Source organism: Neocloeon triangulifer, unplaced genomic scaffold (assembly GCF_031216515.1).
Source record: "Neocloeon triangulifer isolate White Clay Creek 2 clone unplaced genomic scaffold, ASM3121651v1 ptg000009l, whole genome shotgun sequence".
In the NCBI taxonomy this organism is placed as follows: domain Eukaryota; kingdom Metazoa; phylum Arthropoda; class Insecta; order Ephemeroptera; family Baetidae; genus Neocloeon; species Neocloeon triangulifer.
The window spans coordinates 4,983,080-4,997,451 of NW_026775551.1; the positions used below are offsets into that span (position 1 = coordinate 4,983,080).

Here is a 14,372-nt window from a genome sequence, read left to right on the forward strand (position 1 = left end):
GCTATGAATATTTTCTCACAGCATTGATGCCTGAGAGTTGTTGCGACAGCTGCATGACCACCCCGATGACCAGTGGCGAACGCAGCGTCGGGGAGCAAATCAACTCGGACATGGAGATGGCAGATTCAGTCTGTTGAGCGCGCTCCTCAGCTCTCATCTCTTCGATATCCTCTTCTACTTGATTTGAGGCACGTAACCGTCGCAGGGCTGAAAATCATTTTTAAATTTTAAAGATTAAAACCGTTTTTCTCAATTACAAATTAAAAAATTTCAGTGATTGATTATTTATTATTTTATATTAATTTTTTTGTTCATCAAAGGGGCGGTAATTTGTTTAAAATTTATTGTTTACAAAAATCTACTTCACAGAAACCTTGGAGTATTTTATTCATTTTATTATAATTTCAGAAATTTTAAATTTTAGCTCAATTTATTTGTGATTAAAAATCCAAAGACACTTTTTTCACAAAGAATATATTCTGGGTCAATTGTGATCTGAATATCAAAAGATTTTGTTTTATTGAATCTAATACAATTGAATTTTCTATGAAAAAATATATCAATCAACTTACCTCTTCTAGCCTCCTCTTCCCATTGCTTTGTAATAAGAAGGTACCTCGGTGACTCTGGACACACGGGCAGTAGGATAAGCTGCAGGATTGCGGGGAAAATGGCCAAACCTGTAAATTAACATTACATTTTAGTACAAAATATTATTTTATAATTTTTTTCAGGGTTTGGAATTTTTTGGTAAGAAAGTTTGATGATATTTTTGCTCTTAAATAATTTTGCAATCACCAAAGCATTGTGTAAATATTTCCCCTGTAAAACCCAAAACTAAATGTTTCTCCTCAACCGCAATTAATTTAAAGGGAAGGGAAGAAAATCGAATCTGGGAGGGTGCGTGAATAAGAAAATACTGTCTCTCCGTTGATAAGAAGCTTAAAATCCTTGCTGCGAAATAAATTCGGCTAACAAAAGCGCCCACCTTGCGAATAATTAGAGACGAGTGCACAACAACTGATTTTCTGCCGCGATAAGACGAGACAAAAACAACCAACAACCCCTTCGCTCTCGTCTACAGTACAAATGAATACGTATATATATATATATTTGTTAATATTTCGCTTCTCTTGCTTTCCACTGCCGCTGCGCGCCTGCACATGAAAAGCTGCTCTTAATTAATTTTCACCAAAACTCGGGCGCACAGAAAAACACTCAAGTTGCGCTCGGTTTGAGTTTAACGCTTTGATAAATGAGACAGAGGCGCGCGCCGCATTTTTTTTTCACCCTGACAAGAGCCCCTTTAAAATATGTCTGTTGGTTTTACTGCAAAAAAATTATAAAAAAAGAAATGCACAGCTGAAATTGAGTGATTTGGATATCAAATAATTACAAAAACTGGAAATTTCCTTTGATTTAGTATTAATTTTTAGTCTCTAGTCTGATGTACCGGACACAAGTATAACCGAAAGTCTAGTTTGTTAAGAGCAGAGTAAGAGTTTCACTGAAAAAAGCTGAAAGCTTAGAAAGAACTTTAAAATCTTAAAACTGTTTTTTTTTTTTAATTTTTTTTATATAAATATGTTTAACATTTTTAATTTGAATTAATTTTCTGGTATTGTTTATTGTAGGAATTATAGAACATTCGAAAAGACCTGTTTAGTAGATCAATTTCTCTTGATATGCAATGCATAACTTCACAATGACAGCAAATTTAAAAAAGTTAAAACTTACCACATTTTTTTTCAGATAAATATAATTCAAAAAGGATTTAAATATAAAGAATTAAACTAAAAAAAATAAAATAAAACAATAAAGTTGCATAGAAATTTAAAAATTAACAAAATATTTGTTGATAAATAAATTTTATGTTATAAAATTTTTTTAACTGTTTATTTTTACATTGCTTAAAAGCAACTAAATATTAATTCCTTCAAAGAAAATTTGATATTTTACATTTTCCGACGATAGCTTTCCATTAAATGTTAGCTGAGTCCATTCTAATGATCAATTACATAGTTAAACCGAGGAACGTCTGCATTGGGACGATTTTTGTCTCTTCGCTAACGAGGTTGGCGCAGCAGTTAATAAATTAGTGAGTGCAAATCATTAAAAGAGCAAAATTCAAGCCAGACAGGGTGGCCTCTTAATTAGAGGCGCCACATGGGTGTGTGGCCAGAGGTTAGGAAGGACTGATTTAGGGCGCAATATTAATCTGACCAAGGAGGACGGGCCAGCCGTCGTTGGTGCCAAGAATTTGCTCGACGCCGAGCACTTGCGAGATGAGCAGTCCCACGGTGACCGCCAACTGGTTCACCGTGCCCAGCCCGCCCCGCAGATTCAGCGGCGCGATCTCGGAAATGTACATCGGCACTAGCGAAGTGTTCAGACCTGCAACGACACAGATTAGTAATTAATTCATCTTTTATGGGTGTAAAGACTGAGAATTTTAAGATTCGGCGCGAATTAGCATCATAATTGGATTTAACATTTAACAGTCGACGAGCAACAAAAATGGCCTTGTAAGAACAAGCGCGAGTTAAAATTCCGTGAAAATGCAAATCAGCCAGATAATGTCAAATGTCGCATGCCGAGAGAGAAAGAGCGAGTTGAATTTAACTGGCGCCGACTAGGGCCATTATAAATTCTCATCCGAACGAGCCACGCGAATGAATTTGTCTCGCAACCGCGATGTGTGAGATAGTTTAATGGCGTGGCTAACTTTTCTTCACACACAAGTTGGAGAAGATGGCTGATAATAAAGCATCCAACTCTCCACTAAAAGAAATTTCATCTCTCAGCTAACAAAGTTAATTAAAATTCCAAGTAGGATCAATAAAGTTATTTTTTTTGTAACGTCAACGAAATTTCAATTTATTAAAAGCCGACTGAATTCTCAATTAATTTTCTTTTTGTTTATGTGACAAGAATTTATCACTTCTAATAAAGGGAAAAACAAGGAAACTATGTAATAAAAAGTCCATTCTATCAATTGCATTAAAAAAATAAAAGTACCTTGGAGTGCAATAGTATTACTTACCACAATTCACACCGATAATAAAGCGTCCAAGAAATAAAATTTCATAAGAATGAGCCATTTTAGTAACTCCCATGAGGCACGCTCCTCCTATTCCTAGGAAGTTGTTTAGCAGAAGACCACCCTTCCTGCAAGCACACACATGAATTACTTAAATATCATCTGCAGCTTGATATGGATTATTGTTTTTATGAAGCACTGGCACCTCGGGGAAACGAAAATATTGGAAAAAGTTGCACCACGCGCTCTCCTCTGGGTAGAAGGTGGAGGAAAAAAACGTACGCTTGTGTTCTCCAACTTTGCCCTCGCTCGGACGTAAATATATTCTATCGGAGATTCAAAGGGGACAAAAACTTCCCAGTATGCAGAAGGTAAAATAATAGAACTTTACCAACAAAAAACTATAGTGGCGTAAAAATCTATCAGAGCGGATTCATATCTATTCATTTTATTGGAACGTGGCGCGGTATTAAAAGTTTCCGGGGGAGGAGGGAGGTTTTTGCAAAGCTCTTGCACGTGGGGCGATAATTAAGAGCGCTGCTCGATTGATCATCTCGCATGAGCGGGGCCAAAAATTAAATAATGAGAACCCTCATGTACTTTGTCGAATATTGGGGATGCTCGAGCGCGCTAATTGCTCGGCTCGAAAATGAATTGCGTTCGTTCGTACCTGCCAAATCTGTTGGCGATGGTCCCGCCGCTGAAACCACCAACCATGCCGCCGATGGCGAATATTGACACTGCTATTGAGTACAGGATTTTCACCTTCTCCTCGGGGATGTCCTCGCCAAAGCGGTCTTTGTACACATCCTTCATGAAGTTCTCTATATTCTGCAAACCGAAAACGCACACGTCAGTAATCGAAATTTGTAATTATTTGAATGACAAGAGTGCTGAATTCATTTGGGCAATGTTCGATCCAGACCAAGCGCACCTGCTTTCTTAATTAGAACAATTAAAGAGCCTGCGTCCTTCTTAGTGAAAGTCGATCTGTTTTGTTTAATTAAGAAACCCAAACTCTTGCTGAAAGTACCGAATTAGCAGAAGTTCCGTTGTACGTTGAACAACAAAGCCGCCGAAGGGGTAAATATTGAATTACCTTCAGTGAAAGGGAGGCTATTGTTGATTATGCAAATGTAATAATTTAAGGTTTCATGTATACTTGTGCGTATTTCTCTGAGTATCATTTTACATTGTCTAGACAAAACAGAAACAGCTTAGATATTTTTTAAGCAGAAACGCGGTTCAATTATTTATTTATTTTTTTATTCTAATCATACATGATGTTTTGCCAGCTAGAACTTTTTGATTGAAAAGTTTTTCTGTTTTGAAACGAAAATAGAGCATCCATTAATGAGTAATACAAAAATTGAAATAAATTCACCAAAAGTCGTGAATAATTTTTAATTTTTATTTTCAAAATCAAATTCAATCTTTATTGCTCCTACCGTTAATCAAGATTCCGTCAAAAATATATTTTAATATATTTTAATACGCTAAAATTAGATGATTAGAATTCTGCACGCTCATCTGGGAAATATATTTTCGTATTCTCACTTTGATTGCTTTTAATCTCCCGTGGCGCGTTTTCGCAGAGAATCACGTTAATTACACTCAAATTCAAATATAGATCTGCGCCCGTCGGCGAAAAGGCGACTTAAAACACCTCCTTTGCGCTTTTTTGTCTTTGAAAAAGGCGCAGGTACGGACGGAGCGCCGCACGCGCGCGTCCCTGCGGCATTAGCGTTTCGCAGAATATAAAAAAGGCGAAATGCCAAAAATAGGAGCTGGAAATCGGCGCAGGCAACGTGAGCGACGGGGCTGGCGAGCCGGTTGCCTAAGCAGCATCGCCACAGGCGTTTCCCTCTCTGCGTTTAGAGGGAGAGCAGCAGCTTTGGTCTCGTATTATTGCATGGAGACTACTTTGTACACACTCACCAGTTCTGGAGCATTGATGACGCCTGTGTTGTAGCCAAATTGCAGCATGCCGAGCACCGCTGCGAAAATGGCGTATGAAAGGAACATCGTGAGGCCCTGCAGAAATGGAACCACAATCAGCCGAATGAAAAACATGTTATTCCGAGACGAGCGAAATTAGAGCGTTTCCATAGGCAAGGATAAAGAGATTGGATCGTGTGTGAGTGTAAAGCGTAGTAGAAAGAGAGAAAGAGGCAAGACGGATACCTACCGAACAATTGTCGACGACGAACTGAAAACACAATAACGGCTTGCATGGGCGGCGTGAAATCAAAACGAGGAACATGCGTGAAATTAAAACGTGCTCGGAATAACGAGTTTCTGAGTTTGAAACTTATGAACTCGAGGTGTCTTTATCGTATACGACGAAACAACACAACAAAGTCTACTGCACAATAATCATAAATATGGGGAGTTTATACAAAAATACACTTGATATATACTTGATTGGGCTTGCATTCCAAGGATTAATGGAAAAACTTTCAATTTAATTTTCATTATATTTTTTAATTTATAGTAACATGACTTGTTAGAAAAAATTTAAGCAAAAATTCATGATATTATTCTGATCATACAGACATGAATTCAAAATTTCCTCACTTTTTGGTTGGTTAGAAAAGACTCTTCGGGAAAGTTTGGATTAAATTTCAGTCAGAATCAGTCTCTATGGATTTTTTTTTTTTTTTTTTTTGGAAGATAATACTTATGGCAACAGAGTTTTCCAATTTCAAATAAGAAAGGACAAAAAGTCGTGCTTGTTCAGACGAAATTTAACCATCTCAATTGATTTCCGAGTCTTAATCGACAGAATCCCAGCTTACATTTTAAGCTGACCCCAGATGCTGATGTTTCACTTTCAAATGCAAATTGCATTTGTAAAAATAACACTTCTCACTTAAAAAACAAAACCAAAAAAACAGACTGGGGGAGGTTCGAGTCTCAATTTCGACCCTCAAAATCATCATTTCGCTTAGATATTTAGATCCTTTCAACCATTACATTTTGAGAGTGGAAAACTGTATCAACAAAATATCAAATTAAAATTGAGTTTATTCGAGTTCTCGATTTAGTTTAGTAGCTTTTGAAAGAAAAATGACTGAATTTTGGTAGGTGGGCTTCATTTCGTCAAACGTTTAAAAGAATTGACAAAAACGGCCCAAATTTAATTAAGCAGCTCGTCTTCACGATAACGTTTTCAACAAGCAAATTCAAATAGATTTATAAAAATTTAGATCAAGTCAAATTGTAATTTTCAGACGATTTGAGTTGCAAATTGTTCAAGAGTCGAATATATAAATATAGAACATTAAAAACTCACGATTAATCAATATCATGCTGAAACCATAATGAAAAACGAAAAGTCTACAACATTGAGAAATAATGTATTTGCACAAAGAAGTTATGGGCTGAGGCCGCACCTGTCTAAGAAGCAGCGCCTTGCGTCTGTGGCTCTGCTCCTCGAGTCGGTCGACGTACTCTCTCAACTCCTCTATTTCCTCCTTGACTTGCTGCACTGCGTCGAGTTCGTGTTTGATGGCGACCATGTCCGTTTTGACCAGTCCGATTTCGGTGTGGCACGAATCCACGGATTTTGTGAGCTCCTGCAGCTGCGTGCGGATCTCTGAGAGCGCCACCGTCGTCTCGAAGTGACGGTCGCTCTGCAGCTCATCCAGCTTGCTGCTCAGGTTCATGCTCATCACGGTGACTTGCTGTTGAAGACTGTTGGGGCAGACGCACGTTCAGGCGACGCTTTCTGGCGGGGCCGACGCTGCGCCACATCGGCGCCGCGTCGGCCCCCCGTCGGCAGGGCATGGGGGGTGCACACGCAGGAAAACACGCAAGCCAAAACCAAAATTGGGGGGGGGGCACGTGGGTGGGGCTCGCTCTGTCAGCGGAGCACAGTTGAATGTCGCCAAGACGTTTGTTTGGACCAAGAGGGAGGGATTCTCAGGGCAACTTGCATTTTTAAGGGTGAAATTTTTGCGGGGGAATTAGTTCCAATCTTGAGGTGTGATGAATGATGAATTTAAATTTTAAATCAAATTTTTGATATCCAATTCAAATCAATTATTTTTATGATGATAAGTAAGAATTACGATCAATGGAAAAACTATAAATATTGAATATTATTTCACAGAAAAACCAAAAGTTAATTTACAAAATTTCTTTAATTATTAAATATTTTGTGTCATATTAAGATTTATTAAAAGTACTAAAATGAGAGAAATGAAAAGTGCGGTTCATTAATGAGGAAAACAACCCTCGCTGCTTCAAGTTGGTCTGGTCGGCGCACTTTCAACTTGGCAAACCAATCCTTGACCCCCTCTGCAGCGAGAGCTATAAAATCGGCAAGGCCACACGGTTAATCGGCAAACTTTCGTTTAAGTGCCTAATCCGCCCGAAATTTTACAACTTGGATTACTAGTTTATGGACAGACCACCTTGCATCGAATCACGAGAGAACCAAGCGGGTGTATTTATTTATTTATGACTCTATTTTCTCATCCCACCTCAAGACGGAATAGCGGAGGGTGATTAGTCAGAATTTCGTGCTGCTGTCTTGTAGTGAGACGCTTTGTTGGATGGAAATTAATTCAGAGAAAATTTTTGGAGGTTAAATCGATCGTTTATGTCTGCGGAAAAGAGGAAGGGCGTTTCCAGAAACGAGTATGTAATTAAGTGAACAGGCAACAGTCAATCAAAATTAAGCGCCGTGCTCAACTGACAAAGCGTTTTTGATTGTTCGGAAATCATAATTTCGGAACACAAAAGGCGACATACACGGTACAATCAAAGAATATAATACAGAGGGTTAAGGATTTTTTTTGTCGTTCTAATAAGAGAGGGAAGCGCGCGACTAAAAAAGAAACAAAGCCAACAACCAAAGGGTCATGCCAGAGCACTACGAAACACTCTCAAAGGCTAACATCCAACTTTGGCATGAGACGGTGAAAAGTTTTTGTAACTTTTTCATTGAATTTTGAACAAGTGCCATACAAATGTGGTATATAAAAAAATTAAACAAAAAAAAACGAAAAACTCTAACGGTCTATGTTTGAGTGCTTTATACAGACTCGCGGGATTAACACAACTAACAGCTTAAATAATGCATTGTGCGTCGTAAGTATATCAACGAAAAAGAGCAGGGGGCGACAAATTTTGAGTCCCAACCACGCCAATGGGGTGTGCAATTTTGTTTTGTCCCTAATTTTCCTGGAGTCTGTATATTTTCCTTTTTATTATTCCATATCCAATAATTTCACTTTTGTTTTAAAGCAAAATTAAAAAAAGACCAACTAAATTAAAAAAAAAAAAAAAAATAGGAGTAAAATATTACTGGAGGAGCTTGTTTGATGAGAATTTAAAATTTCAATTTCAAACACCCCTCGCCACTAACTATGGAATATATCATGGATATATTAATTAATATCACGAATAAAAAGAAGTAGTCGCCATATTTACCCGTACTCCATTCTGCCTCCACTAGTAAAACAAAAAGAAGAAAAGCACGATATGATAGGCGTTTATCTCAAAGACAAGTGCAAATCATATTCAAACGAAGAAGAGAAGGTGACTTAAGTTTTAAGTTATTAATTAGCAAAAATCCGACCCACCCTTTCAGGAATTGTATAAAAAAAACTTAATAAAAGAGGCGTTTACCAATCCGTTTGTTTTTCAAGAGGGACTACGAATAAGAAATCAGGGGCAGACTCAAATGATCAAAGTTACAAATTGGCATTTCGACTAATTAGAGTTTGTATATAATTGACGTGTGTGGCATGCACGTTCCAGTTTTGGAAACTGCGACAAGAGAGAACGTCATAGAACTTCCCTTTATTGCAAATTAGTATATATCTCAAAGCTAGACCACAATTAATTAAGTCGACTCCTCGTTTCGCAATTTAAGGTTTCCAAGGCCAATATTTTTGGAGACGAGAAGCCGATCCAACTTCAGTCAATCAAGAGAAAGGGCAACACACACTGTCAAACGGCTGATTTCAAGTAAAGGCAGTTTGAAACGCACGTGACTAAGACTAATTTGATGCAAAGTCGGAAAAAACGTCGAGCAGTAATCAATATAAAGTAACAATACGGTTCAGTATATAATACGTATTGTTAAAGACATGTTGAAATAAAAGAGCAGGTGAGTTTGAGGAAGCACTGTTCAGAAATTAAATTAAAATTGGTGGATTGCGCGCAAGCTTGGGAGTCAAAACGAAAATTTGTTTGAATTTTTAAATAATAGGAATTTTAAAAAGGTGTGCTCAATTGCTATTTTTTTTTTAAATCATATTAATAGGATATCGATGTGCTGGTTTTGCGGCCAAACGCCGTCTTGGGATTTCTCATTTCCGCCCGGAGTGCCTCGCATTGCATTTTAACCCTTTCGCTCCGTTTCGCTTGATCAAAGCGTTCTCATTTTCGCTGATTGTGTTTTTGAATGTGCATGTAGACATCAAAGAGTAATTTAATTACGCTGATGGCTCGAAACACGTTGTTGGTCTGGAAAGTTTTAATTTGAAGCATATCAGAGTTGAAAACGGCAAAGGTCTTTGAAAGTATTGATTTTGACACCTCAGAAAAATTTCATTTGGAAATTGTATTTGATCTAAACTCTTACTTTTGAGATCTTAGATTACACTCACAAGGTTAATTTGATGCATTTTTAAAAATACTCTGATAATTGAAAAAAAATTGTTAGAGGTTTTTTTACTCTTTAAAACTGGTATCTTTTAATTCCAGTTTGTTTTCTTACTTCGTTTTTTGTTTTGCGTAAAATTTATCTCAAAAGAGATGCTCGACAAACACAAAAAGTTCATAACGAGCCTTCTTAGCGGTGGCAACAAGTAAGTCGACTTCAAACGCTGTTTTGTTTCGGTTTCACTCGAGTACAAGATCGAATTTCCAGGCGCGCCGAAGAGGGTGAAAATCAGCCCCTCTCCACATCCGGTTGAGGCGAAATCGAAGCAAATTAGCGCTGCCGGGGGAAAGGAGCGAGCGAGAGAGCAGAATTCGCATCTCGCGCGCCGGATCAGCCGACGTTGGCAGAAATATATATAAAATATTAGCATAAAACGAAACACGCGCGCGAATGCTGCAAAGCAAGCAGCGAGCGAGAGGGAAAATATAGGATCGATTGGCGTCGGCAGCCGGAGAGAAAAAGCGGCGCTGCCTGGCTGCACGGTTGGCCACGGGGGCAGCAGCGAACCGCGAACGCACCTCCCCAGGGCGGACGATTCGCACGCAAATCCAGCAGTTTGCGCTAATCTATCCGAATAACTCTACGGCAAAGGAATGAGAGCAGGTCAGGGAGTTCTAATTAGAAACATTTAAGGTGGCAATCAAAGTATAAAATTGTGCTATGTCCAGAAATAGAGAAACAGGAGTAAATGTAATAAAAAAGGAAAGAACTATTTATAAAAATTCTATCTAAATAATAAAAAATCTCAACAATTGAGTAGAATAAACAACAATAATAATAATTTATAGTAAAAAAAACCATTAAATTATTGATTGTTTTTAAATAATTTAAAATATTGAAACAAATAAAAAAAATTCAATTGACAACAACAATTTCTAGCCATATTTTATATAATATGCTAAATGTAATAAAATTGGAAACCTGCAATTAATGTTTTTAGTTCAAATCTAATAAAATTCTTTTTTTGTAAAAATTGAAAACAGGCGAACCTTGTTGCAAAGAATGACGAACTGACCCCAAAAGTGCTGGTCACTTTTGCACCTTTATTATTTCATTTTTTTTCAACGAGGTTCACCTGATTTAAAAGTTCTATGAAATCCACTCCAAGTATAAACTTTGCAATTATTTTAAATGTTAATTATTATTATTTTCTTTCTGCTTTAGCACAAAAAAATTAGATATCAAATAAAAATTTATAAAAAAATTAATTAGAAAAATATCAGACTTTAATCAACGATAATCACAAGGTTATACTTTGATTGCTCAAGTTTGGGAAAACAAAGAGGGATGATATTGGGATGGTTGGGTATGTCGCGCAGATAAATCAGGTGGGTGTGTTTGTGTGTTTGTACCTCATTAGTAACTCCCTCAAGCTGGCTTCTTCGTCGTCGTCTTGAATTTCTTCCTTCGTCGCATCACTGGCTTTGCGGCGCGCGGAGGAATTGCTGCCGCGGGAGCCTCGGGAGCCGCGCGAGGTGGTCGACTGGGGCGTGCCAGCAGTCAGCTTATAGTACGTGGTCTCGCTGAACTGGTGGCCCGACACGAGGGTGGACGCGGCTGACGACGCGGTTGGGGGCAGGTGGGGCAGTAGCGGGGGCGGAGAGGCAGTGGCAACTGACGACGCGCTATCACCGAAGGGAAGGAAGCCGCCTGTGTACGCGCTGTTAACATGCCCGACCAAGGAGGGTGGCCTGTGGTGGTAGCCGGACAGCTCAAGGATCTCCTCCTCGTACTCTAGCTCGAGCAACTCGCGGTGGTGCGCGTCGACCCCGTGGGGCCCATGATGGTGCGACGTCTGTGACACGGACCTAAGCCCCCCGAGCACATTCCCCCGTCAGACAAGTTCGGCCGAACCGACCCCCTCTTTCTCGGAGGGTACTTTGCCGATAAGATTTGACACGCTCATGGATGGTGTCTTTAATTCTGTGGCTTTTGAATGAAATTTTCAAAATTGTTGCCGAGTAGTTTGAAATTCATTGTTTTTTTCTTTGACTTTCTATTTCTTGTCTCAAATATTACCTAAAGTAAGAAATAATATGAATGGAACATATTAACTTTAAAAAAGTCCATTATCTCGTTCAGTATTCTGAAATTTGAGATAGGCTTTTGCAGTTAAAAAAAGAATAAAATTTAAAAAAAAAATCAAGTTTGCTTTTTCTCGATAGGTTTTGTTAGTAGTTCAATTATTCAAATAATATTCCTCTCTACATTTTCTGTTGACAGCTGTAACCATAATAAATGAGCCTGTGATATTATTTAACAGAAATTAGTTCCCGAAATATGTTTTCATAATTATTTTCATCAAATTACCAAATTTTTTAAGTTTCACATTATTACACACAAAACATGACAATTGCATATCATATTTTTCTTTTAACTAATTAATTTTTATGATAATCTTGGTCAGAATAGAATCACGTTTGTTCTTAAATAATAAGCAACACGCAAAACCCATCAAGGAAAGGCCCCATGAATCAACCGTAAATTATGAAATTGAACCACACAAAAAATCCTAATGATTCTGCTCAGACGATTTATGGGGTTTCATTATAAAATTCTCTTCTGCTTTTCTCTAAAAACTGAAATTGAAAATATAACAAACAAAATTTTATATAATAATGATAAAAATAAATGACCCAAAATTATATAATTTATAAGCAAATAATTGGATATTTAATCACTCCTGTAGTATTAAATTGATTTAATTCTTTTATCAAACTAAATGACTTGTAAGTGAATCTATTTTAGGTATGAAAGAAGCCACGTGTTGAATGAAAAACGTTCTCCATGCGCGTGCCAAAAGCCGATGCAACATCGCTTACAGTGAAGAGATGTTGGTCCACGTACGCTTATCGGCAACTCAATTAGTGCCCAAAGGGGCCTAAACGGACCTCAAACCTCCTTCCTCGTCACCGACACGACAATAATGGTAGTCCTCGTCCTCCTCGTTGCTGTCTCCGAGTATCAGGTCGGGCGCGTGATGTATTTCGGCAACTTCTTCGTTTTGTTGCGTGCGGCGGGCAGATTTTTTCATGGGCTTTGAAACGCGTTTTGTTTCGCCCATTGCTCCGTCTGACCGAGTGAATGGTTAGTCGAGCGGGAAAAGTTAGTTTGTACAAAAAATAAAATAAAAGAAAAGGAGAAAGGAAGGTGCGGACGAGCGAGCGAGTGGAGACACCGAAAAAATAGGTATAAATTTCTTTAACAATTCTCGAGACATTTACCCGACGCAATTAATATAAAAAACCCTTTGTTCGGTGTCAAACGCACGCCCGCCGCACATCCAATTGAAACAAAATGAGAATGAATGATGCACGCGACTCACCTGAAATCGACAAGCTGCCATCGTTATGTTGTGTTTTGTGGAACCTCCAGGCTGGTAGGACGAAATATATTTTGCTGCTTCAGTAATTGATACCGCGTTGATCACAGACTGGCAAATCACGAGTACATCAAGGGTTTATTGCGATAATCCTGCAACAAGAGGCAATCAATCACCAAGTGTCCATCAGCCCGAAAGCAGCGAGTCATCGACTCTTGTCCTTTCCACCCAACATCACATTATTTTTATACACACACAGTGTAATAGGGGGGCTCTAGAGCTACACGTGCTCCCGACAGACGCAAACCAACGCTCTCTTTATCTGATTTTCGCCACGCTGATGGACTTGCCTGCCATGCCACGGTGGCGAGGGCGCTTAATAAAAATATTCAAACTAAACTACCACTTCGGCCTGTCAACCGCGAAAATGAAGCGCCGTCTGCGCCCGACTCGTGTTCGTTCAGCTTGCACTCTACCCACTTGCGACACACTGATTTTTTTTCCAGTCAAACTCGCAGAGTGCGAGAGCAAGGCTATCAAAGTGGAAAGAGAGATATCGGCTGAGATGAATCAATGTGAAACGAATACATTATGTTTCAATATTTTTTTATCAGTTATGTGAATCTAAGTAAGGTTCATGATTCATGTATCACTAATAAATGTGTGTAAAAATTAAGAATTGCACCAGAAAATAAATGTATTTATTAAATTATTTTAAATTTGAGCAAAAGAAAAAAAGTAACAAAATTTTGAACAATTATTTATTGAAATATTAGTGTCGCACTTTTCTTCACTTAAAAACAAAATAATTATATTTTCAAAGAAAATTGATTTTGAAGAATGTGATGTAATAATGGGGCAAACAAATACCGACTACAAAAAGTAATTTTATTTTTATTGAATTAATTTCATTGGTAAAAAGCTAATTATTTATGATAAAAATTTAATAAAAACCATAAAATTAAATTAAGTTTAGTTTTACACATAACTAAGCAATTATAAAATTTATTTTCAATTATATCTTTTAAAAGATTTAAATAAAGTATAGAAATTTTTATTTAATTTATTTAGATAACTATGATATAAATTTTAAATAAAATCTTAAATTTGAGGTAATTTTTAAATTTAATATTATAAACTATTGTAAAATTTAAATTTTGTATGGAGTTATTTCTAACATTTGAGATAGGAGAATCCCGACTGTGAAAGTATCTGTAAAAATTTTACAAAATTTAAAAGAATAATATTGAAGCAGTTAAACCAATAAATTGCCCATTTTTCTCGGGAATACCATTACAAATTGTTTGTTAGAGCTAGGATTATAAATTAAG

General features: G+C 37.5%; 1 protein-coding gene across 21 annotated transcripts in view; it reads right to left on the bottom strand.

Moving 5' to 3' along the window:
- LOC132195508 (glucose transporter type 1) overlaps nucleotides 1-14,372 on the bottom strand; it is a 111,070-nt gene that overhangs the window by 10,604 nt on the left and 86,094 nt on the right. For 17 of the 21 annotated variants that reach the window (XR_009441648.1, XR_009441647.1, XR_009441645.1 and 14 more), the window contains 11 exons: nucleotides 13,045-13,193; nucleotides 12,611-12,791; nucleotides 11,072-11,527; nucleotides 8,480-8,500; nucleotides 6,436-6,736; nucleotides 4,979-5,074; nucleotides 3,711-3,871; nucleotides 3,044-3,168; nucleotides 2,224-2,394; nucleotides 573-680; nucleotides 20-207 (listed from right to left, as the gene is read on the bottom strand). Coding sequence is in view for 17 of the 21 variants with exons in the window: in XM_059617548.1 (XP_059473531.1) it covers nucleotides 20-207; nucleotides 573-680; nucleotides 2,224-2,394; nucleotides 3,044-3,168; nucleotides 3,711-3,871; nucleotides 4,979-5,074; nucleotides 6,436-6,736; nucleotides 8,480-8,500; nucleotides 11,072-11,527; nucleotides 12,611-12,783 (1,800 nt within the window). In the remaining 4 variants the exon portion in view is untranslated. The remainder of the gene's footprint in view (nucleotides 1-19; nucleotides 208-572; nucleotides 681-2,223; nucleotides 2,395-3,043; nucleotides 3,169-3,710; nucleotides 3,872-4,978; nucleotides 5,075-6,435; nucleotides 6,737-8,479; nucleotides 8,501-11,071; nucleotides 11,528-12,610; nucleotides 12,792-13,044; nucleotides 13,194-14,372) is intronic. The other 4 variants (XM_059617538.1, XM_059617545.1, XM_059617541.1 and 1 more) reach the window with 2 other exon arrangements.